Below are 26,322 nucleotides of genomic sequence, written 5' to 3' on the forward strand. Positions count from 1 at the left end.
CGTAATTATTATTATTGTCTCTAAAACACCAAGGTGGGGGTCACTGAGGCACGGCTTTCGCCTCCTTTACACCGAGGTTTCACCGGCGAGAGTTTTTGCCAACGGTTGCGGAGAGAGAGTACCACTGAGGTCAGAGGGAAACCTTGTAACTTTGTTTGTGTCTCATTTTTGAATGTTTTTGAAAAAGATTTGAAAAATATGGAAACATTAAACACTTTTACCAACAGCAGTGATGGAGACAAAACCACTCAAATTTAGATTTGATAGTGTTCACTTGTTGTAAAATGCAACCTTTTAAAAATAATTGGACTTTCTGTTCATATTGTCCTGAGCCTTCTTAAATGAAATCTTTGGAGCTACAAGGTTGTCACCCTCCAACTGTGATACGTATCTTCACGACATTTTCCAGCAAAAACACAATAAAACTGCTTGTATCAAGAAACCTCTTATCTCCAACTTTATGATTTATATTTTTCCAAATAGATGTATTTGTGACGGACTGTCAGCAGCCTCATTTTGTTTTAAAAATGACATCAACAATCAGCGAAATTTCCCCAAATTTCAGCTTAAATAAGAGACGATTTGTGAGATGTCAGGACGGGAAACATTCAACATATTCTCCCCTTCTTTCCTGAAAAAGGCAACTTTTTTCGTGAGATATGAGGTTTCTGGGGGACTGATATGAAGCTGGAGACCTGGCAAAACCAGTTTGGCAACCGTTGTGAAACCAGCTGCGGTGTAAACGGGGCGACGGTGGTTTAAGCAGTGAGAGGATGCTTGGAGAAACCAAATCCATGACAACGAAAACAAGTAAAAACATCATCGTTATTTTTATCCTCATACTGTAAATAAGATACAGCATCACTCACTGCCTGTTTACATAACTGTCGTATTGCATTTATCACACAGTTAATAGTAACAATAGTAATAATAATGAACAATGAAACCACTTGTTTTCTGTGCATTTCCTCCGTGTTGGTACGTAGATGTGTCGTTTTGTTTCGAAGATGACGAAGCAGCTTTTGGTTTTGAAACGGGGAAAAGAAGGCAGGAAGGAGAAAAGATTCTCAGTCTTAGAGTTTGTCTTTTAACGCCCCCCTCCGATCTTAACATGGACTCTTCCGAACCTCCTGGTAGCACCACATGGACTGACCCACAACTCAGAGCAAAGACGGTCGTTTTCCTCCAAAGTCAGAGTTTGTTTTTGCTTACCATTTGAAGTTTTTCATATCAGAACAGGAAAGAAAGTGACACATCATCCCTCCATCATCTTTTGGATCTGGAGTTTTCCTTTCCTGCTCAGACATGTCAGGGGTTATTTTGAAGGTTTCCAGGCTTTTCCAGTGAAGTTCAGGTATGGAGAGCTGAAGTTGGTCTTAATGCTATGGCTGCTTCAGTGTTGGCTTCACACAGATTCAGGTGAACAAACTCTGAGCTTTATACCAGGTAACTGTCCGGATGCTGACAGTAAATACGACTGTGTTTTTTGTGCTCAGTGCAAACCAGAGTCTGATGTCCAGATTCATTAAAGTTACATTGTGAGAGCAACGTTGTGCATGTTTTTCCTCTTCAGCTGCAAGTACTGATATTGTGAGGAGGTAAGTTAGTTTTCCCCATAGGGCACCATGTGTAAAACTGTCTACCTGCAAACTTTAGTGAATCTGAACCTTCATGACTGTTTAAAAATGTAAAATAGAGAGCCAAACCAGCCAATCTGTGCTGTTTGTTCATCAACTCATGAGGAAGAGTCACAGCAGTGATGGAGGGGGGCGGTGAGGGACCGTGAACCTCGTTCATTATCAAAAAACATATGAATCGTTTCGTCAATCAACCAACCAAATGTTAAACCAATCAAATAATCACTCAATCTGCCAGTCAAGAAATCAGTCATCAACTAGTCCATCAATCAAGCTCGTTATCAATCAACCAATGGGAAAGCATGGCTTGGAGTGTTGGGGTTCATATGTAGCAGGCACACTCTGGGTCTATTGCTACTGAAAACAGCCCTTCAGCACAACTGCAACCTGAAATACGCCTCGCAGCAGAGTTCAGCAGTGTCTTAAGTATTTACCTAGTTTATATGGTTATCTATTCTCAATAGAATCTAGTAGAAATAGAGTCCAGACGGTGCCAGTAAAATTGTTTTTTTTTTCTTTTTCCTTTTTTAAATTAGTCTAGTAAAGCGTTTAGTAAAGATCCCTCAGGTGACCACGACAACAGAGACGGAGAGAGAGAGAGAGAGGTTGTTCGAAATATTGAGATCAAAGCAGACTGAACAAACGCTGTACACACACTTTGACACTTCATCTTAATAAAAACAAGCGGTAACAATGCTTCGCAGCAGCTTCGTGCCAGTGTATTCACCTGCGCGTCTGCAAAAACCACAATAACACTGTCAGTGCTGCATCAGGAAAACCAGAAGTTATCAGATTTTACCAAATGCCCAAGTGTTAAAATGTATTTTCAGTATTCCCCGAAACTCCACAGATTCATACAGAGAGAAAAAGCTTCTGCAAAGTCAAGTGTTACCTAAGAACTCACTTAAAAGGTATCAGCAAACCGTTATTGCTAGACGCGGTTTGATTTGTTTCGTCTTTTTTTTGTTTTGTTTGTTTCTCTGTGCAAAATGGATGAAGAGGCGTCTCAATCGGCCTCCCGTTCTCCTCCAGGACGCAGCTAACACGTGCAAAAATAAAATAAAATAAAAAAAAACTTAGATAAAATAAAGCAATCAACCAGAAAACAAAGACAATAAATAAATAAATAAATAATGCGTAATTTGTTTTGATTTGAAGAGTCTCCTTTCAAACTCCAAAATACTTCAGGGGAAAAATAAGATACTTTATGAATTTTGTTGTTTGAATACGTTTTCATTTATTACTCTTACTTTACTTTAGGGTTGCTGCATAATTCAAACCATTCCTTTTATCCTTGTTAAAAAAATCATCTAGAAAATGATCAATCAATCAATCAATTAGGATTTACTAATTTATTTCCCCACATTTGAAATGAAACTCTTCATATCTTTGGCGGAAACAGGAAGCTGAAAAGATTTTAGCATCGTCGCACCAGAGTTCTGGAAAAACCTGCTCAGCTGCAGCCACGAACATCGACTAACCATGTTCGACTTTCTGAAAAAGTATTTGGTCAAAACAAGTTTCAAACTGTTCTTTCCTTCACGTCTAAAGGATGAATTGTGATTTCTGATCTGTTTCTTGCAACATTTTGAAAAGTGTAGAACTGAAGTGGAAACAGGAGGAACAGGAAGTCTGAGCTGACCTGTTGTCTCAACACTCATCCTCAGCTTTTTGTGTTTTGAAGGTTTTTCCAGGACACTGATGACAGATCAAACGCCAAATCAGTGTGCGCTTTTCATAAAAACTAAACAGGGTGAAATCCTGACGCTGATGTGCTGAGCTGATTGTCGCACTCCGGTCGTGGCTGGTCGACGCTTACTTAGCCTTGAAGAATTTAGTTTAAGCTCTTTTATGTGCCGAGCCGAACTCAGACCAGACGGATAGATAATGAAAGTGGGTGATTTGTCAAGAAAGTCCATACATTGGAAAAAATGTCCTGCATATATTTGTTTGTTCAGTTGGTAAAATGCAGACTGATGGTTTGTTGCACGCTTAAGCTTTTTATGAATTTATATTATTTGCATTTTTGCCAAGCTTGTCTCAAACCAGTTTGTCCTTTAACTGCATTAAACAATATCCTTGTTTGGTGTTTATGCTTTCAGGGTATTATGTTATGATATATGACGAATGCTGTTTTCATAAACAGACTAAGCAAAGCCTAAATAAATTATTTGGAATAGTGCTTGCTCATGGTGGGTATTGTTGGGTCTTTGTAGGTGTCGAGCAGGTCTAGGTCGTAATCTAGACCTTGATATGAAAAATTGATACTTATAAGCAAGTAACCTCCTCATGCTATGTAGTAATACAGCAGGAGTGTTCTGTTTGTGTGAGTCTACCTTAAGTCTGGACTTCTAGACAAATCACCCACCGGCCTAAAAAAGTGACGGACATGAGGATGTTTACCACCAGGGCAAAACACACGTTGGAAGAGTCCGGGACCTTGTAGAAAATCTCATTGTGCACTTGTATTAGTTTTTGGTGTTATCTCAAAGGTTTTCAGAGGAAAAATAAATACATCCCAGGCTCTTTTTCAATGTGACTTTGCCCAGGTGCAATAAAGCAAATAACAGCACATGTAAACGCAAAAGTGCAAAACTGCCAACAAAAACAGATGAAGTTGCTCCTCAGGGTTTTGAGTTTGTTTTTCCTGACCGCACCCTCTCCTCTCATCTATTCCAACGTCATAGTTCAGCCACTTTCTCGTCGCTAGTGCCACTTCAATGTCGAAAGAGACAGACTGCTTATTTTTTTCTTCCACTTACTCTAAAAAATATAAAAAATAGTAATAATCGTTCCGCTATTAAAAGACTGGTAACATCAACAAAGTTATACTTTTACTACGAAAACATTTTTTAAATCACGTTGTTATTATTTTCCCTCCTCTCTCGAGTCTCAGTCAGTCAGAAAGCCGTCGACTGTTAATGTGTCGAGAAACACCACCAGGAACGCCCTCACTCGTACAGCCAGGCATACTCTGAGAATATTGATCAACTGTGGGAAGGCACAAACCCCCCAGGCCAATAAATGATGGATACATCTGATATAGTTGTTTTGACCCCTCTGACACCCTGTAGCTGGGGGTCAAAGGTCAGTCAATGTTCCGAACCCTTGGCTCCGGTCGACATGAGAGACACAAGAGGTCAAAGGGATCTACACTTCTGTCTTTCGCCAACAAAGGCAGAGCTGACTTAGACGGGGGTTCCCTCTCTGTTATTGCAGTTTTTCTGCTTCCCTTTAAGAAACTCCAAAACAATGTTGAGTTAAGTCCAGGAATCTCCACGGGGAACAGGAAATAACATTAAAGGTAGTAAATATTCCACTTTGTTTGACTCCTCTTGCAGTTCCTTGCTCATAGCTTCTCTCTGCCGCCTTCTCAGCGTTCCTCAGCTATGGTACATTCAGTAAACAAAAGAACAAACAGGCTTTACCCAAAACGAGGACATCCTCATTTGTTAAATTTTTTGCTTTTTGGTTCCTGCTAAGGTACCGAATCCTGCTGTATTTCAGGGTCGACCGTTGATGGCGATTGTTCACTTGGTTCACTGCCTGCGGTGTCGACAGTGATTGTTTCTGTCTTGACAGGAAGTGGGTGAAGGATCTCTGATGTGGCTCGCGTCACGCTGTCGTACGATGGAGGGGACGAGGTGGAGGAAATTGTCTCGGAGCGCTCCATCCCTAACAAACTCGAACCATAGTTTTCCCTCATCATGGCAGCGATCAGCCCTTCTTTCTCAGGGGCATCCTCGTCCAGTGCTACCTCGGCGACTTCTTCACCATCACTTCCTACATGCCGAGGTGTGGTGATCTGGCGGTACAAGTAGGAGGCGGCCTTCATCTGCCGCCTCACCAGGTGTCTGCGGTAACACCTCTGGATCACTGTGGCAGAAACTTCTTCCTGTTTTCGCCTCAGAGTTGTTGTGATTGGCTCATAAGAAATCTTGGATGGGTTAGCCATCATGAACTTCTCCTCCATCTGCTGTTTGAGGGCATCCATCTCGCCTGACTCGCCCAGGACGCGCTTTGTAAAGGCAAAGAGGATGTCCAGGCAGTGGATCTTGTCTCCACTGACCATGGGCAGGTCCATGGAGATCAGTTTGATCTTGTTAGGCTTGCCAATGCGCAGCGGTTCTGACAGTGAGTCAGCAAAGTCTGACAGCTTGGCGTACTCAATGAACTGCGTGGCCTCTGGGTCAAACTTCTCCCAAACCTCATAGAACATCTCAAAGTCATCCTCACTCAGTGGCTCGGTGCTCTCCTCCGTGGCCACGCTGAAGTTCTCCAGGATGATGGCAATGTACATGTTCACCACAATGAGAAAGGAAATGATGATGTAGGTGACGAAGAAGGTGATGCCAACCGACGGGTTCCCACAGTTCCCCCGGACAGTGGTGCCTGTGTGGGGGATATTGGGATTGCATTCCTCTGGGGAGTTGTTGAGGATGGGGCTGAGCAGGCTGTCCCAGCCAGCGGAGGTGGTGATCTGGAACAAACAGATCATGCTGTTGCCAAATGTCTCAAAGTTGAACATGTCGTCAATCCCCGCCTGCCGTTTGACGTAGGCGAAGTTGGCCATGCCGAAGATTGCGTAGATGAACATGACTAGGAAGAGGAGGAGCCCGATGTTGAAGAGGGCGGGAAGGGACATCATGAGGGCAAACAGTAACGTCCGGATGCCCTTAGCGCCTCTGATGAGACGCAGAACTCGTCCGATACGGGCCAATCGAATCACTCGGAACAGTGTTGGCGACACAAAGTATTTCTCAATGATGTCAGCAAGCACGATACCTGAAAAAGAGAGAGAAGGAAAGCATGTAAATCCTGTATACTCGTGATACTGGGCTATATAAATAAAACTGACTTGACTTGTACAGTCACAACACATTTTTGGACTTTGGCAGACGGAGGCCTCACAGACTTCAGACATAATCGTACGTGACGTGTTCTCAATCGTCACACCATGGGACTGCAAGACTATAAGCCGCTGACAGACAGGTTTTTACATTGTTTTACACATTCATAAAAAGTTGTAGTAAAACTACAGTCATGTCATCTAAGTCTGGTGAAGTCTGCAACCCAAGCAGACTCTGCACAAATGTTTGGACAGCCCTCAGCATTCGCAGACTTCCTGGGAATGTGTCCGTGAGTCATTAGACCCTCCATCCCCAGGTTCTCTGTGGTCAATGACATCATTTTCTTGGACATGACAAAGCTCTATTAGATCCAAGATTTCAGATATTCAGCTGTTGATACACGTTAACTGATCAACACATTTATATTGATCTTGTAGTCGATGCATTTCAGGTACTAAACAACAGCTGAGCCGTGTCAGAGTTTCAAGGGAGAACCGCTGATTTGGTTCCGGTTGGAAGTTTCTAATCTCATACTTGCTCTGACTTTGCGTTTGTGTCATGACGTTAACTATCTAGCACGGCCGCTGGAGACCAGAGTCATTAGTGCTTAATCAATGAGGGTAAAGTTAATTTATTTATTGTTCTGATAAATGTACTCTACATATTTCTGACATGACGATAATATTCACATACATGCTTTCATTTTTATGGGACGTCCAACACCGGCTGGATTTCTCGCCTTAAAATCGATCAGCTGAAGACTATTAGTCGACCAAGATTTTCCTTTATTCGATGACATTCCTTCGGGTTACATCATCTAAAAGCTCTCAGTTTGGATATTTCAGTCTTTATGTGGCAGGTCTGCTGTGATTACAACTTGAGTAATTGGTTCTGGAGGGCTGAGCCGTCTTTCCCCTCTAACAGCAAGTCAAACACTGTAATTCATCCATCTTTTCCTTGTTATCCGGGAATGATAAACTCAAAGAGGAGCTTGCCTGTCATCACCAGACAAACCCCACCCACACACACACACACACACACACACACACACACACACACACTTCTATCTTTCATCCGTCTCCCTGTGTTGAGTTATAGGTGATGGAAGGGATGAGCAGGGGGGAGTCGAGAGGGAATCACCATCACATCGTACATCAACTCAACTACCCCCCCATCCCGATGTCTCTCTCTCTGACACACACACACACACACACACACACACACACACACACACAGCTGATGTAACAGGTCAATCATGTTTGATTTGTCTCCAGGGACCGCCCTCTGGCAGCTCTGATTGCTGCTGTTACCTTCACCTCCCCCAGGCAGCCTCGTCTGAGCGTGCACACAACACACACCCACACACAGGCACACACTTAATTACACACACACACAATCTTGTCACAACACTGATAGCTAAATTACCTGCTTAGCTTGCTCTGTAGACTGTTCTGTCATGTGTGTGTGTGTCCATGTGTGTGTCCATGTGTGTGTGTGTGTGTGGTACTGTATATGACCATACAGGACCTTGGTGCAGGGTAAAACATCAAGGCCACCTGGATGGTCACTTTGTTGACGGATAATTGTCAGGCAGACATTACATGACTTCCTGCTGCCAAGCTGATGCCTCACACACACACACACACACACACACACACACACACACACACACACACTGCAGAATCCTCATTTTAAACATACAGAGTTTTGAAATAAGAAGTGTTGATGGTCAACTCGTCGTGGACGGTTTCATCACATTCTGTGTGATCTCTGATTGGCAGATCGTGGTCATGGTATCTTCACTGTTTCTTCTGCATGGATGATATGTCGTGCAGATCATCACCAAACAAATGTCCTTAAAACATCTCGACACACAAACTCACCGACGATGGAGAGAATGACGACCACGAAGTCGAAGATGTTCCAGCCAACAGTGAAGAAGTAGTACCGCAGCGCCACGATCTTGATGAGGCACTCCATGGTGAAGACGACGATGAAGGCCAGGTTGACGTTGTTCAGGATGTACTCCATCTGTGGCGACTGCTCGTCCGTCTCCACCATCATGGTGATCATGTTTAGGAGGATCAGCACCATGATGATGATGTCGAACGCCTGCTTCCCCGCCAGGTCGAAGAAGAAGCCCTGCAGCGAGTTCTGGAGACAGAAACAGGTTTGTCGTCCTGATTTGACTTGACAGATTTGATCACTGACAGTTTGTTTAGTCTTAAATCAAAATGAAAGTCAGTGTGCACTAAGACAGGATTGTTTCTGGGCATTCATCTGTGTGCTGTGTGTTGGTACCGTCGGTCTGGGGATGGGTTTCTGAGGTTTCTTGGAGCCCAGTTTCTTCATGGCATTGTAGTACTTCTTCTGCTCCTCCGTCATGAAGATGTCCTGTCCTCCTAAGTAAACAAACCCAACAACAAGTCGATTGTTATTTTCACTCCACAGAACAGGACGCGATGAAAAAACCTCTTTTTAAATCTTCCAATCTAACTTCTTCTGTTTGCGTTACAAATAAATAAATACACAAACAGACACAACACGTCGCTCCGTCATTTTCTTCTTTCTGTCGCGGTACTTATCTTTCGTTTCTGCTGGTTGAAGTTATCGATGATGACACCGATGAACAGATTGAGTGTGAAGAAGGAGCCGAAGATGATGAAGATGACGAAGTACAGGTACATGTACAGATTGATCTCTTTGATAGGCTGCTCTTCGACCTGACAGGAACACACACACACACAGACACACAGACACACACTCTGTAAAAACTTCTCATCTGATATTTGATCTTTGTCTGAGCTCATCTCCTGGTGCCAACATTCCCAAAGCATCTCACAAAATCAAACTTTTCTCTTTAACTCACAGCTCGTGAATCCACTGCAGCGTACATGATGTCCATCCAGCCTTTGAAGGTTGCCTTGGAAACAAAAAAGAAAGAAAACAAATGATTAAATAGCTGAAACTGAACATGAAGTATTTTTCTTTGTGCCAAACGTGATTCGTAGAGCCATTTGATTGATTTGACTTTAAATTGCACACAACGTAACCTGGAAGTGTAAAATGATCTTTACAGTCTGTGGCAGCAAAATCAATCTGAGCGCCACGAGATGATTCATGAGAACAGGGAAAATATTCACATGAAACTTTCTGAGGATCTGAAGACATAAAGGAAAACATATTCGCCCTTATTCAAAATCAAACTTCAGCTTGTGATTAAAGGGACGAAAATAGAAACTGCTTCAGTTTCCAGGGGCCACAGAACAGCAACCTCTGTGGCTGTGAAGGGAAGCTAATGCAGAAGTACCAAAGCTCATCAAATTGGCACCAGTAATGGAAAAAACCTAAATTATACCCAACCGTAGTTGAGGTTTGGATTCTGTGCAGACCAGTAGAGATCTCCACAACAAACTGGGAGAACCATCATGGAGCTGGCTCTGGACTGGGGGCCCAAATCAGACAAACTACACGAACGACAACATCTATTTTTCAGCCCTTGATCCGGACGTCGTCCTTCGGCTTTACCCCCAACATTTTTATCAATGTGAGAAACTCAGAGCTCCTGTTTTATTTCTGAGTTTCTCTGCAGCGCCGTCACCAAGACGACATCCTGCACATTTCCTGCACTCGAGTGAATAACTGAACAAAAAGGGATCTTGAACAGCAGCAACCTTCCACAGCAGAAAATTAGCAGACAGACGGACGGACGGAGAGTCAGAGCGCCATGGAAACACCGCTGCTGTGTTTTTTCTCAATGAAAGAATCAACAAGTCCTTTTATGGACTTCCTTCCTCAGTGGGGAGGAGACAGAAGATTGAGATATAAAAATAAAAAAAATGAAGGGAGGAGAAAGAGCAGGTGGATGGAAGGAGGGAGAGAACGTGACAGAGAGAGAGAGAGGGGAAAAAGATGCAGATGTGAAGAAACAGAATACTTTGGTCTGAGTGGGCGCCTGCTGTCCGTCACTCAGACCTGAAATCAGCTCGTCGCCACGGGTTACCACCTGTTATTATGGGGGTGCGCTGTAAAAGATGACGAGGTCAGAGCCTGAGAATTTTTTAACGGATGTGAGGATGTTTGCAGGTGAACGATCAGACTGTTTGTCTCGAGAAACAACATCCGAATTTTAGTTGAGCATCCTCATCCAGATGATGAAGGAATATAAAGCTGCGACAGGTACAGGTAGAGGGGATGACATGCAGCAGGGGGCTGCAGGTTCAAGTCGTACCCTCCTGCAAACTGTGCAGACTCAGGGCTCCCCTGTTTAGGTCAATTTCTAAGCAACAATTCTACATTCTCTCTGGTTCCAGTTTCTCAGTGGAGATGATTTGTTGCTCTGTTGTCTGCAGCTGAATGAAACGTTAACCAAACCGTCATTAGATGAACTTTCTTGGTCCCGTGTTGAGCACACCTGATCGTCACTGTGCTACATGCATCGTGCTTTTTCTTCATCACTGTAAGAAATCAAACTTTAGAATTCAGGGTTCGGAACCCGACGTCCACACTCGACGTCCTCGAGACCGAGCTCAGTCAAACTGTCTCCCTGCATCATTTCTGAAGCGTGGAGCTATTTCCAGATGCTAATGGAAGGGTTGCCCCCGCCAACCGTTGCCACGCCGACCAGCCAAACACGACGAGGCGCCGAGCGACTCGTTGCCGGGGCAACGGCACTCTGGCAACTCTCGAGTTCTTGGCGGCTGAGGGTGAAGTAGCAGCACGCCGACCGACAACTTCTTCTTTACCTTGTTTTCCACTTTCTGTCACTCTCTTCATCTATTCTTCTCTTACACCTTTACTTTCTTCCTTCATTGTATTCCTCTTTTTACCTCTGCTATATCTCCATCCATTCATGTATTCTCTCCTTTTACCCTTTCCTCCATTATCCCACATCTGTCCATCCTCTCCCTCCCTCGTTATCTCCGTCCATCCCCTCATCTCTCTCCCTCCACCGCTGTTTCTTTATTTCCATTTGCTTGAACGTTAATTTTCTTTCTCCACTTGTACTTTCTTCCTCCCTCTCTCCTTCTCGCCCTCTCTTTCCCTCCATCTCTCCATTTCCCTCCCACTTGGCTGGAGTCGCTCTAAAAATAAAAGCCTCTCAGACGCTGATTGATTGGAGGCTCTCAGGACTCCCGTGGTGGGCGATAGAGAGCGAGAAAGAAAAAGAGAGAGGCAACTCGAGAAAGAAAGAAAGAAAGAAAGAAAGAAAGAGAGAGAGAGACAGAGAGAGAGAAGAGGGAAACGAAGGCTTGTGGAGGAAAGAAAGCAAAGTGACGGAGAGACGAGGAGGACGGAGCGAAAGCAAAGTGGAGTTGCAGTGGCTGTAATTGGCTTTGTTCATGTTGTCTTAATAATGGATGACGGGGAGACGGGAGGGAGGGACGAAAGAGAGACAAACGAAGAAGAGGAGAGGGAGCAAAGTGAAATTAATGATGAAAATTAAAAATTAAGACTGAATCTGCGGTCATGATGTTTGAAATACTGAGACCAAACTGCCACCGCGATCGCACTGCCTCAGAAATGTTAATGTAGCCGTGTCGTCGTGTCACCATTTTTTTAAAGTTTACTTTCATAATTTCTGCATTACATTGGGCACAGGAAGAAGATTCAGACAAATAAATACCATCAAAATGTCATTTATGTTTATTTATAGTCTGTAGACTCGTCCTCAGTATGTCATTGGTAGCTACAGGTGTATGGAGGGAAATAAATGCTCAAATGTTATCGTCTTACCAGCAGCCAATCAGAAGTCAGGCTGAGCCTTAAGAATCAAACTTTTCAGCAGTCAGTGGTTTCACTTTAACGCCTGTAAAACCTTTTAAAGGTGCAGCGGGGAGGATTTATTATCTACCACTGCAGCTTTGCAACCCCTCACCTCACCCTCTCCTTCCAACTGCCAAAGAGAAACTATGATGGCTGTGAACAAGTGAACAATGTGAGAGAAAGGCCCCGTCTAGAGTCAGTGTTTCAGTGATTTGAAGAAACATGCTGGATCAGCATGGTGGAAGAGGAGTCTGTAGAGATAAATCTCATTCTCAGGTAACAGAAGAATCATGAAGATGATTTTCAGGTGATCTATATTATGCAAAATGTTCCTTGAATCTGACATACTGCTACTTGTTACCAGTTACCTGCAGGGAACATTTTGTTCCTCAAAGTTGATGTTGGGCAAACTTCAGGATTTGAGCGACTTTGAACTGTGACGGCTTGATGACCCACGACATCTCCAAAACTGCAGCTCTTGCAGGGTGTTCCAGGTATCAAACGAGGTCCAAGAGAGGAAAAGTGGTGAACCGGCATCAGGCTCATTGACGCCCCATCCAAGGCTGGACTGTGTGGTCCAAACCAACAGCTACTTCAAGGTGTTGACTTGGCCTCCATATTCCTCAGATCTCAATCCAATCGAACATCTGTGGGATGTGCTGGACAAACAAGTCCAATCTATGGAGGCCTCCACCTCGCAGCTTACAGGACTTAAAGGTTCTGCTACTAACGTCTCGGTGTCAGGTACCACAGCACACCTTCAGAGGTCTAGAGGAGTCCAACTATGACTGGCCTCACCAAGACCTCTCAGCTGTACTATTAATGCTGGTTTATTGATTGTTTATTCGGATTTTGATCTTTGCCTACCACTCACTGTAAGTGTTGTTCTTTCCACGATAAGTACATTACAATTTGGAGAAAGCTCGACTGCATTAAATAAAATAGCAGATTAAAGAGAGAAGAGCAAGAGAGAAAAGGACGGACAGTGACAGGGAGAAGGCGGTGGAAAGAAATTAAAGCTAACACGACAAATGGAGACAAAGAGGGAAGGCGAGCGGAGAAGTGGAAAAGTCAAAAGTGCGAGTGACAAAGAACAGGTGTGGGAGGAAAATTAAGGCTAAGACAGCAAATGGACGGAAGGAAAGAAAAGACGAGATCAAGGGAGCGAGGGAGGGGGAGAAGCAGAAAAGTCAATCCTCCTACGGTTTGTGGAGGAGACGCTCGGTTTTAATTTGTTTTCAAGTTGTCGTGCAGATTTTTCACTTTGTGACTCCGTGTCTTCACTTGAAGCTCTTTGTTAACGCTTCATCTGCAGCTTTGTTCTGCTTCAGCCTGGGTGGACGTGAGTTTCACACTGAGATCTGCAGGGTCGGGTATTTTTATGTCTTTATAGAGCAATGAAGACACATAAGAACTCAACGTTTGGTGGTTGGAGAGAGTGAAAAGAGAATGACAGCGTGCGACCAACAGGAGTGTTCGAGACTTCAACAGAACAGTGTTTTAAGTGATCACAAGCCCACGCCACAAATGAAGCACTGGAGGTGATTTGAAGTGTCTAAAAGCCTTTTAAAAAGCACCTAATGTATCATGAATCACTCTGCAGGAAAACCCTCCTCTCAATTTATGGCTTGACAGGCAAAAATGGAGGAAGCTAAGAAGAGAAAAGGAGAGAGTGAGCGAGCAAGAAGCCGCCGGACAAGAGTAAATGTGGGACTGACTTTTAGTGGTTGGTGAGAGCTTGGTGAAATAAAAGGCTGAAAGACAGACGCCGAGCTGGGCTGACTGCTGCTGGACTAGTCAGTGATATCAGCTGCTGCTGGGGACCTGGATGATGATTGGCTGTTCATCATAAGTAATGTAATCAGAACAAATACTCGAGTACAGCTGTCCAGTGGGATTACACTCTGAAACTGGAGGTGATAAATTGCAATTCCTACTTAATGTTGCTTTAAATGAACTCCAGACTCTTCGTCCCTTTGTAAAAATGCAGCCGCTCACCACTTGCAGCAGAGCGAGGTATCCTGCCCCCACGTTGTCGAAGTTGACCTTGACTTTGGTCCAGTAGTACAGCGAGGTGTCGTTGAGTGCCTCGCACTCGGTCTTGTTGTTGATGAAGCCGGCGTCGTAGATGTGTCCGGTGCGGTTGACGCAGCGGCCGAACTTCCCGGCGAACAGGTTGACACCCATGATGCTGAAGATCAGCCAGAAGATGAGACAGACCAGCAGCACGTTCATGATGGAGGGAATCGCCCCGATCAGAGCGTTCACCACCACCTGGACCGACAGAAACAGACGGGTCACACACTAAACTCTTTACGTGAGCAAATACAAGGACGACATCAGGTTTTCAGTCTGTCGTTGGTCAGGTTTAAAGACTGAACACCAAAATCTTGTTTGTGTTGATGTCAAAGAAACCCTCATTGATAATGTTGGGGCACTTCAACAGTTGGATGGACATGAAGCTCTCCAAGTTGGGTTAAAGTTGAGCAAACATGTTTAATATCTGGTTCTTGGAGAGGTCAGCTACGTCTAAGGTGCATTTCAGTAAGTATCATCCAATCAGAGAGCTTAAAATTCTGATGATAAAATGGAGATATAAAATTATGCTTCAAAAAATTTCAAATTATGGAATATTACCTCTAGATTCCAGGTCGATTTTGGATAAATTCATTAACAGTGACGATGCAACAACGAAGTGTTTTGAAGTTAAAATAACTCTGATTTTGTATTTTAGCATCGAGGACAATCTTTCAAACAAAACTGACAACAATGTCTCTAAATACAGTAAACAACTGGTGAAATTATCCAGCAGCTTGTTTTGTTGAAGAAACGATCTCGTCACCTGACCAACACACAGAACAGACCCTGATGTGCCACTTTAACCTTTAAGCATTAGCAGCACAGCATGCAGTCACATATGAAAACAGTATGACGTTTGCTTTAGGCAGTGAATGTGTCCATGAGTCAAAGAGTTTTACTTCAAACTTGGTTGGTCGTCAGAACTGAAGCCTGATGCAGCATTCAACTCATATGGGAGAGATGGGAATATGAACATTCAACATATAATATACATACAGTATGTCACAAATTTAGATTGTTATCACAGCTTGTAAATATATTTTCATACAAGAACAACAAACGTTTTGGTTCAGAGTTCAGGTTTAGATTACTTATCAAAAATCTGACTCAATGTGTCAGGACTTAAATCACACAGAGTCTTGAGTAAATACATTCACAGACTGAGAGCCAATGGAACCTTTTTTAACTGCAAGACTGCTAAACAATTAAATTATATAGTATAGTATTTTCTACAGCTCAGTCAGGACAACTCAAAGTTTGAGTTATTGGTACTGAAGCACGGAGACAGAAAGCACCAAGTAAAAAATTAAGATTCAGATCATAGTTTGAACCTCATATTAGAAACACAACTATCATCTTATTTATATAATAATAATCTTATCATCTTAAGAACATTGTCAGACTGCGACTCTCTCTAATGCACATCTTGTTACAGTTACTCCAAAACTCAGCCGCTCGTCTGTTGACGAGGACCAGAAAGAAATCACACAATACACCAGTTTTAAAGTCTCTGCACTGGAAACCTGAATCCATTTGAAGATTCTTTTATTGGTTTTATTGTTCCATCGATACCGTGTGATTTTAAATGTCTACTCCAACGCCGCCACTCCCACATGAACTGAATGCAGCACGACGTTTTCACCCCGTCCGTCAAACCCGAATAAACCAAGCAGCGGTCGAGGAGAGAAGCGAACTTCCTCACAGAGTGAGAGCTGAGCCAGCTAATGTCAAAATACCACCCCAGCCCTCCTCGTTACACCCACAATGCAGCTCTTCTACCCAGAATCCCATGCTGAGTGAGCAGCATTTGTAAACTGACATGCGAGCTAATCTTATTAGCCAGACAAAGAAATAGAAGAGGATTTTTTATTCCCAGCATGCAACACAGGTCCTGGACTTCATGTGAACTGGAGTCAGCGTCCTGCACACCTCAGTCTGGACTCATCTTTACCCTGCTGTCAATCATGTCATAAAACTTTGAATTTAAATATAAAGTGCATGTTCGTGCATCCACTCTTCCTTAGGAAGGTGAATCACTGTTTGCTGTAGTAGATGTGTCTTGTGTGCAGAAGACAAAATGAATAAATGAAACATTATTTTTCTGATTGCGGATGAAGGTTTCTGCAGGACACTGACTCTCAGGCCGTCAGTAATACTGATGAACGGGCTGGAAACAGACACAGGGTGGAGGGCTGATGTTTCTGTCCTGGTCACGAGAGGTTCACGGACACGCAAAGCTTAAACACAGAGACGTGAACTTTCACAGTTTAACATGAAACATTCAGCTGTTTGTTTTCTGAAAGAGAAAGTGACAAATCAGGTCACGGAAACACTGATAGGACGTTGTTATGAGACGAACCAATCAGAGAGCAGAAAAGACTGAAGAGATGTGAGGATGAAACAACCGATGTTACAGGATCAAACACACCTGGGCACCAGAATATTGTTTAAATGTGACAAACAAGGCTTCAGTTATTTTGTTCTGACCAAAGATCTTTTTAAGTCACCAAAGGACCAAACAGTGATCGTGTTGAATGAACTCTAGACGTTGATACTTGTTGTGTATTAACGTCCTACGTTCTACCAGATTGGTCTCTAAGAAGTTTGAACCTCCCAAATCATGCGTGCTAGAATTTTAGGTTCTGAAATAAGCCTGAGTATGAAAACCTACAAATTTTATGAGGTGTCTCGACTTCATGAACTGTGACATTAAAGAAGAATTTCACTGCTGGAAAGATCTGGGCTGTCTAAGACGTAGAAAAATGTAAATATTTGGGAAATAAAATTGGCGCTACATGACGTGAGAAAACAGAGAAAAAAAACTCTTACTTAACTTTTACTTAATTTTGCTCAAAAGGTGTAAATCCTACAAGAACCAGAATGCACTGGGTCGAGTTGGGCGCTGCTTCGTTTTTAAGCAGGTGCACATTTTCTCAATTTACAGCTGAACAGAAACCAAAATATCTTCATAAAAACATGTGAGGAGTGAAAGTATAAAAGTATAAAAATGCCAAAGTACAGTCTGTAGTTGGAATGACAGCCCATGGAGCCTCACGCTCTCCTTTCCAGCGTGAAGAAGAAACTATGGTGGCTGCAGAATGCCCGAAAAACACTAAAGACTATCTGGAGTGTTTAATGTTTAATGTCCAACTCTGCGGACGAGGACCCGCAGCACAGACGACACTGCCAAAGATGATGGGGGTATCTGGTGTTGAATCCAGGTTCCCAGGTGTGTTCTTTGTGTTAATACTGACTCTTACCCTCATGCCTTCAAATCTGGAGAGGGCTCTGAGGGGCCGCAGGGCTCGCAGCGTCCGCAGGGACTTGATGGCTGCGAAGTCTGAATAACCCAACGTGTTGGCCACCAAACTGACCAATGAGACCTGGAGGAAAGAGAGAGAGACAGAGAGAGAGAGAGGAAGAGGCGGAGGACAGAAAAAGATGGAGACAGGTATTCAGAGAGACGGAAAGAAAGACAGAAGGAAGGTGAGAAAGAAAGGAAGATAAACAGCAGTTAACGTCTAGTCTAATGAAAGACAGAGTGAGAGAGAGAGACCACGACGTCAGAGACGAAACCAGCCAATCAGAGCTGCGGATGTGAGGAGAAACGGAGGTGTGTTAGTTTGAAAATCAGCTGACTGAAGACTCCTGCGGGAGCGGAAGGAGAGACGAGTGGAAAAAGTTAGTTTTCGCTGAGTCTTGCTGAAGTTTTCCTCAGCTGAAGACGTAGACAATCTGTGACTTCATTCAAAGTGTGGGAAAGAGACAGATCAGCCAGCTCAGCCCCCGCGTGTGCGCTCCAGGTGAGTTCAGCTGGTTCTTACCCTGATACCAGCGAAGCGGGACGCGGCCCGGAGAGGACGGAGAGCCCTGAACGTCCTCAGCACCCGCATCTGGTCCACAGAGATGAACTGAGCCAGCTGACCCATCACTGAGATCTACAGGGCGGGGTTACACAGTTACTGCAAACTGACAGCTCAGAGTTGATTCATTTACATTTTGAGCAATGAACCTCAACACTTCCTGTTTATATTTCACAATAAAAGCCTACTGTACGAGAAACAGGAGTGGGTAATGCCTTTTAATGTGAAACATCAACGTGTTTGATTTTATTGATGCAGCTGAGCAGAGATTATTGGAAATAATTAGTGACTGAACAGACAAAATGAAAGTGAATGAACAGGAGTGGATCAAAACATAATTAAAAAGCTTGTAACACAGAGAGAGAACAAATATACCTGAGGTCAAAACCAGCCACACTGAGCTCAGTTCTGCTGATATTCTGTCCGACTAACACGTGTTGGCTATAAAAGATATATCTTCTTCCTCCACTGTTCCGCCACAGGAAATAGTCCCCAACAAATGTACAGTCGTCCCTCGCTATAACGCGGTTCACACGGACTCGCTGTTTCACAGATTTTTTTAGTGTAATTTTTCAGGCTTTTTTTTTCACAGCGTACTGTACAGTATGAACGCGCATTGTGTTCTGCGTCCTAAATTGGCTAAGGGAGTACTGTACAAAATGCGTGTAAAAAGCTGTATAAAAGTGTGTGGTTAGGGGTTTTACGGCCTTAAAACATGTATAATAATTGTAAAACTTACTTTGCGGGTTATTTTTAGAACGTATCCCCCGTGATAAACGAGGAACCACTGTACTGTGTAAAACTAGAGACTTCATATTGGTGAGGTGTTTTTAAAGGTTTACGTGTCGAGAGACGCCTCATCACAGGTTATGATATCAGCAACCCAGATTTGTTTCCACCTTAGATGCTTTAAAGAATCTTCAGAACTCTCAGGACGTGCATGTCACGCTGAAATATTTGTATGTATGTTATCTCAGGACCCATTAGAGGATCCTACAGGCCCACAGGTTGGGAACCACGGCTTGATCCTCCCGTGGGTTTGTTTTTCTGCCCTCTAGTGGCTGCAAACTGAAAAATGCAGCTTTAAGTAACGAGTCCGTTATTATAATACTCTGTTCTGCTTCCTGTCGATTTCTGACTGAATGCATGTGAATCATAGACGGTGTCCATCTTTGCGTGTCTGCTGATCGTTTGGCCTGAGGCTGTTTGGACTTCTCTCTCTCTCACCTGAGAGTTAACATGCGTCTTTCTTTAATGACACCAAGTCACAAAACTACACATCTCTGTGATCAGTTCATCGGTTTCATGGTGAATGGTTAAGCACGTATGATGAGACATGACATCGGAAGGAAACATTCATCAACCAGAGGTAAATTATGAGGAAACAAGAAAAAGAATCTTGAAGTCATCATAAGGTAAATAACATAAATAAACGTAAACAAATACAGAGTAATCTAGTAAAGACGAGTTCAAGTCAGCATCTTCATCACTGTTACAACCAATCAGTGACTTACATCGACGATGAGGAAGTCGAGCCAGCACCAGTAGTTGGTGAAGTACTTCTTGAAGCCGTAGGCGAGCCACTTGAGCAGCATCTCCAGGATGAAGATGTAGGTGAAGATCTTGTCGGCGTACTCCAGCACCACCTTGACCACCTTCCTCTGCTCGATGTAGATGTCCTCAAAGGCCTGAAGGGGGCGCAAGAGAGGGACGTGAGTGAGCTGTCGGTGGCGTTCATCAGAGGAAATCTCAAAGCAGATCTCAGTTTTTCTGATTCATCGGATACATACGGAGAGAACCGAAGAAGAAGTATATGGGGTGCCGTTTGTAAAGCGTCTCGCTCTGAAAATAACAGCAACATTTTGTCACATTTAGCTAAAAACAATGTTTAAAAAACTGGTTTGAATTTTTGAGAGTCACTTTTTGCACATTTAGAACAATATTTGTGAACTTAGAGATATTTTAAATATTTAAATCCAAATGTTAAATGTAAAATCTAAATGCTAAATCTAAATGCTAAATCTAAATCTAAATGTTAAATCTAAATGTTAAATCTAAATGTTAAATCTAAATCTAAATGCTAAATCTAAATCTAAATGTTAAATATAAATCTAAATGTTAAATCTAAATCTAAATGTTGACGCTAAATGTAAATCTAAATCTAAGTTAAATCATAAATCTAAATTATCAAACCATTTTTTTTAAACATTGTTTTTAGCTAAATGTGACAAAATGTTGCTGTATTTCAGAGCGAGACGCTTTACAAACGCACCCTATAGAAGTAGGAGGAAGTAAACTAAGTAAATCAACGCAAGTGAAAGTAAGTGAAATTATTAAAACTATGATACAGTGCAATAAACAGTTAAGTAAGTAGTGAAGTTGTGTGTGTGGTCTACCGAGCTCCGGACGGTGAGGGGATCATGAAGATGATGAAGGCTCGAACCAGCTGTTCTCTACGATCTGGTAGCAGTCTTCCTCTCTCCACCAGATTTGACCGAGACCGGCCGTCGTGTCGATTGTCACACGCACCGAAACCTGGTGCATCCTGTGGACGAGGACAGAGACAGAGAAGGAAACAGAGACAGAGAGAGTTGTAAGTTTCCGTTACCATCCGATACAGTCGGCTGCCACCGCATCTACCGGCGTCGAGCTGTTTGGAGAAGGTGCCAGCCAAACAGTCGAGTATTTCCCCATCCAGCAGACGAGTTAAAACTGAGCCTAAAAGTCTACGGGGCTCTACGGCACAGTGAAGGGAACTCTCCTGGATTCATTCCAGTTAAACTACCGAGCTTGTGTGGTGGTCTCAAACAGTGCCTTGCTCCAGGGCAAACGCACACAGGGCCGTCATGTCTGCTCTGTTGACCTGAAGCATGAGCTCCATCTATCGCTTTGGTTTACCAGTTCATACAGCAGTGGAAGTACAGTGCAGCGTTCACATTCAATCAGAACTAAATATTTTCAGCATCGTTTTAGACACATTTAATTAAATCTCAGCAGCAACTTAAAAAGCACAGTTCACCCCAAAATCATTAATCATGTTTCCTGTTGTGTGCGATATTTATCCATTCAGATTGTGTTGGATTTTTTATTACAGCTCAACTCTAACTGTTGATTCCACATAAATATCGATCAGAAGACACAATTGTGCTTGTAAAGGCGGGTAATACATGCTGATACTGACACATTTAAGGTGGAAATCATAGTTCAGGAGGTTTTTATTTGGAGATTCTTTTTAAACTACTTAACTCGTTGTTATTAAACTTTCTCCAAAGACCTATCAGAACCATTTTACAAGCAGCTTTGAGAAACAATAATGTTTTCATATTATGCATCCTTTTGTTCACAGCTCATATCTTCAGTCCTTCATATCTCCCACAACATGTGGACACATCCTGCAGGCAGCTGGATGAGCCTGGAACAGATGCGACCACTCAGTCACTTATTGGACGCAGTGCATCATTCGCTGAGTGAGTGCTGATAACGAGAGGATCGGATTCCCGTCCTTCCACGTTATCACTCCGTCAGCTGCCCGCGGCTCTAAAGCTCGCCGCTAACGTTCCCAAATTCAATCAGCGCGTCTGCGGATGGCGACAGGGCCGACGGACAACCTGACGCTCACTCACAATCAAGACTCCAGCGGAGTGTTCGCCCGAGTGACGGGATGCTGACGTGCCCTCGAGCAAGCGGGGATGGCGCCTCGTCCCGGTATCTGACAGAGAGTGGTTGAGAAAGAGAAATCGGCTTGTGTGGTGGGAAGAGATTGGAGTGTCTGACTTGATGCGACCACGATACAAACATTGAAATACTTTAGATTATTTGGTTTTCTGAAAATATGATCGTATGAAGTAAGTTGTTACTGTCCAGCGTTCAAGTTCACGCCTTCAGGAATTCACAGGCATTATGCACGCATTCATCACCAGATGGTACATTTTGTAATTTCATCACATTGATACCAGCCTGTCTGATATTGTTCACTCTCCTACAGACACACTCGGCTGTATTAGGTTACTGCCTAATCTCACATTTAACATGAAAGCATTCGACCAAGATGTTTTCTAAGAGAAGCGGTCACGGGAAGTGTGGGAGTGAGAACTGAAAAACAAGCAACGCAGCAACAAGAAGAAACTTTCCTCTGAGATCTATCGTTCTGTGTCAGGGAAGGATGTTGTAAACGCTGTTGTAACTCGCGGCTCCGGGTCGGGAGAGGACCGAAAGAGAAGTATACGTAGGCGAGTAGGAGCGTTAACGCTTACGGCACTAAGTCACACAGCAGAACTATTTCACTGATTTCTGGTGCAACCTGGATCATTATTTATGGGGATGGAAATGTTTTCTTGTTTTCCCTCTGATGTCTCCTGGCTTGTGCTTCGCCCTCAACTCTCTGTATTTAGATTTATGACAGGTATTATGAGTTGTGACATAAATTAGTGAAGTAACTGGGACGCTGAGCTGCCTGTTAGCTCAGTTGCTCAGTTGGCGCGGTCAGCTCTGAGCTCACGCCCAAGCCTGACGAACTGAGTTGTTTTCTGTACTACCAGGACACTACTACCAGGAAGAGAGAAGAGGGAGTGGTGGGGAATTGTCGGAGGGGTGGGCCTGGTCACAGCCAGAGCTTCTGGACTGACAAGAAGAGTAAGAGATAAAGGACTGGACGGAAAAGGAAGAAGAGGAGGAGGGGAGAAGGGAGGAAGCTAACGAGATGGCAGAGGAGGAGGAAGCTGAAGAGGACTACAGGAAGCTAAGAAGAGAAAAGAGAGCGTGAGCGAGCAAGAAGCCGCCGCCGCGACAAGAGTAAATGTGGGGACTGACTTTTAGTGGTTGGTGAGGAGCTTGGTGAAATAAAAGGCTGACAGGCAGACGCCGAGCTGGGCTGACGCTGCTGGGACTAGGCAGTGATATCAGCTGCTGCTGGGACCTGTGATGATGTTCGTGGTGCCGTCGATCATCTAGTTTCCGAGATAGATAGTAACGTAAATAGAACAATACACTAAGTCGCAAAAAATGCAAAAATTTCCGGCAGCCTTGCTTAATCTCAAAATGAGCTGCCACGTTAATGTAAAAGTCAAACTGTGAAGTTTCTCTTCCCAATTCTGGTGATGTGCATATTTTTCCGTGTGTGTTTGCATTGCTTAAGTTTGTGTTGTTTATCTGCTGTGCTGCAGTTTAGTTCCCATAAAGCTGTTTTTGGCTATAAAGGATTACATCTCTATGTGTGTGTGTGTGTGTGTGTTCCTTCATGCTGTGATTACAAAGCACAAACAGCAGCATGCCCCCTGCTGCTGCCTCTGGTGTCAGTTAAGGACAGAGGTTGTCTGCCATCGGCCCTGAACCCGCGCTCCCCCGCCGCTATCTTATTCATCACGCGGGAAGAAGTTCGGACCAACGGAAAATCTCAGCGAGGCTCGTTAGGCGTCGGTGAAAAAAAGTCTTCGAGTTAGCGCTATAAAAGAAAGACGTTATAAAGGTCAACCGGTTTCAGATTTTCTTGTTTCGGTCTTCATCGTGAGGAATTGGAAGAAAATAGATCAGCACATTTTGTTATTCAGCATCGAATAGAGGGAAGAAAACATTTCGAAGCTGAAATCTGACCAAACATCACTAGATTTCATTTAATGTGGCACGATTACTCATTCATTTATTTTTTATCTCCATTCAGCCCACACATCAGGTTACAGATACAGCACATCGTTAGTCAACATGTATGCAGATTTATAATTATATCAGCTCACATGCAAATGTAAAAGACACAGAAGTTCACACACACACCACACACACACACACACCACTCTGTGCTGACAGTGGGCCATTAGATTAGCTGCCCCATTGGTCCTCTAAATGCCAACTTATTGGTTTTTGTTGAAGCTGGACCACCACACCTTTAGAGGGGAATAATAATGTGTGTTGTGTGTTCTGCCTCAGTGGGCAGTGTGTTTGTAATTGTCCTGCAGAAGAAGAAGAAGAGTCCAGCTCGGCGTCTGTCTTTCAGCCTTTTTTCACCAAGCTCTCACCAACCACTAAAAGTCAGTCCCCATTTACTCTTGTCCGGCGGCCTCTTGCTCGCTCACTCTCTCCTTTTCTCTTCTTAGCTTCTCCGTCAGCGTCCTCTTCACTCTCTGATCCTCCATCATGTCCATAGAAAGCTGCTGAGCCTGTGTACCTCCTCTTCTTCTTCCTACGCCTGTTGGTACAACACTCAGTTCGTCAGCTTGGCGGTGAGCTCAGAGCGACGGATACCTCGCTCTGAGCTCACCGCAAGCTGACAAACTGAGTAACAGCAGCTACAAGCGTCAGCAGTTTACTTCACTGTCCATCATAAACTCTGTAAATCACAGAGAGTTGAGGCGGAGCAGCCGGAGGACATCAGAGGAGGAAAACCAGAAAACGTTTCCTCCCTAAATAGTCCGGACTGGCGGTTCTTGCTCGCTCACTCTCTTCCTCCGTCAGCGTCCTCTTCACTCTCTTCTGCCTCTGCCATTATGTACGTAGAAGCTGCTGACTGCTGGGCCTGAACACCTAAGAAACCGAGCAACCAGCTACATTCCAGTGGTAAATGGGAACATTTGAAAGCACCAAGGGTTCAAACACAATCATCCTGCAGGGGGGGGTCATTCATCAGCTTTTTTTTTCTGAGTACTGTTCTCAATATGGATCAATGCCACGCGCAGCAGAGAGCGGAGCACGACCCGAGGATGCGTCGGCTTGACCAACAGGTGATGATAACGAGGCGTTCGATAAGCGTTTATTACAGCTGCCTCCACGCAGCAGAGGGGGTTTCCTAACACACCACATTTATAATAACCTGCCAATGTGTGTGATTGGTGTCGGGTTTACCACTCGCTTGTTTTCATTGGATTACTCAACCGCTGTATCGGAAAAGCCTATTAGTAGCCATGGAAACAGAAAGCAGGTATCAGAGCTCTAATTACGAAGCGGGCGGACGCTGCAATCAGCAGCTCGAGCTCGGCTTCACTGTCTGTTCTCAGGAAAAAACTAAACGTGCCTCAGGCGAGAGTGGAGAGTTAGCAGTCACTCAACACTCCAAATATGTATCCCTGACTTTGACTGTTAACTATTAATATCTGCTCTTCTCCTCTGCCCACCATGTCCATGAAGCTGCGCCTTGAGCCTGGTTCCTCCCTCTTCTTCTTCCTGGTAGTCCATAACGCCTGTTGGTAGTACAAACACTCAGTTCGTCAGCTTGGCGGTGAGCTCAGAGCGACGGGTACCCGTCGCTCTGAGCTCACCGCCACGCTGACGAACTGAGCTAACAGCAGCTACAGCTGTCAGCAGTTTACTTCACTGTCCATCATAAACTCTGTAAATCACAGAGAGTTGAGGCGGAGCAGCCGGAGGACATCAGAGGGAAAACCAGAAAACATTTCCTCCATAAAATGCTCGCTCACTCTCTTCCTCCGTCAGCGTCCTCTTCACTCTCTTCTGCCTCTGCCATCATGTCCATAGAAGCTGCTGAGCCTGAACACCTAAGAAACCGAGCTAACAGCAGCTACAGTCCAGTGGTAAACGGAGTGGACCTTTCTAGGCACATTCAAACATTGATGGAACGGCCTTTGGTAGCCCAACAACACTTCCACATCCAACCACAGACGTTCTGATTAACGGATGACCTGCTCTACCGCCACAGCCACCCAAAGGACCACGAGTTTATCATCAACAACCTGAACTTCATTTCACTACAACTTCCAGATGGCCATTTTGTCTCTGCACAAACCACAAATACAAACACACTCCAACATGCACTGCTTCCTTCTAGTATTCAGACACACACACACATACATACATACGTCCACAGATGGTGTCTGCCTGCTGTTGTTAGTCAGTTTTCTGGCCTACTTCTGCAGCAGCTGGCCGAGTCGCAGGAACCACTACTCCCACACACAGTAACACGGTGCTGTGTCAGCATACTGGCGGTACTGGTCCAGTGTGAGGGCACTGTGAGCTGAGTCAGTAGGGAAGCCAGGCGGTAGCAGCAGCAGCAGCATGCAGGAGGTCGAAGTCTGTTTCTGTTCATAGCAGCAAAGTCAACAGGTCAAGGTCCATCATCGTCTCCTTGCCTTCTGTCTAACTTCCTCTCCTCCCTTCCTAAGTCTTACTCCTCTAATTTCCTTT

The 26,322-nt window shown here is 44.1% G+C and overlaps 1 protein-coding gene and 1 long non-coding RNA gene across 2 annotated transcripts in view; one reads left to right on the forward strand and one right to left on the reverse strand.

Annotated features, from left to right (window-relative positions):
• Positions 1-2,352: 2,352 nt before the first annotated feature.
• The window catches only part of LOC104932209 (sodium channel protein type 4 subunit alpha), a 156,067-nt gene continuing 132,097 nt past the window's right edge, over positions 2,353-26,322 (reverse strand). Inside the window, 11 exon segments of the mRNA XM_027274271.1 lie at positions 2,353-6,422; positions 8,371-8,641; positions 8,789-8,893; positions 9,073-9,210; positions 9,357-9,410; positions 14,252-14,527; positions 17,593-17,715; positions 19,710-19,883; positions 20,460-20,502; positions 20,633-20,718; positions 20,721-20,740. Of these exon segments, the coding sequence (XP_027130072.1) occupies positions 5,116-6,422; positions 8,371-8,641; positions 8,789-8,893; positions 9,073-9,210; positions 9,357-9,410; positions 14,252-14,527; positions 17,593-17,715; positions 19,710-19,883; positions 20,460-20,502; positions 20,633-20,718; positions 20,721-20,740 (2,597 nt within the window). The 3' untranslated portion in view covers positions 2,353-5,115.
• Positions 8,575-9,447, forward strand: LOC113744484 (uncharacterized). The gene is made up of 3 exons (XR_003461573.1): positions 8,575-8,657; positions 9,095-9,168; positions 9,359-9,447. It is a non-coding gene; the product is annotated as an uncharacterized LOC113744484 (long non-coding RNA).

Source organism: Larimichthys crocea, chromosome XXIII, assembly GCF_000972845.2.
Source record: "Larimichthys crocea isolate SSNF chromosome XXIII, L_crocea_2.0, whole genome shotgun sequence".
Lineage (NCBI taxonomy): Eukaryota > Metazoa > Chordata > Actinopteri > Sciaenidae > Larimichthys > Larimichthys crocea.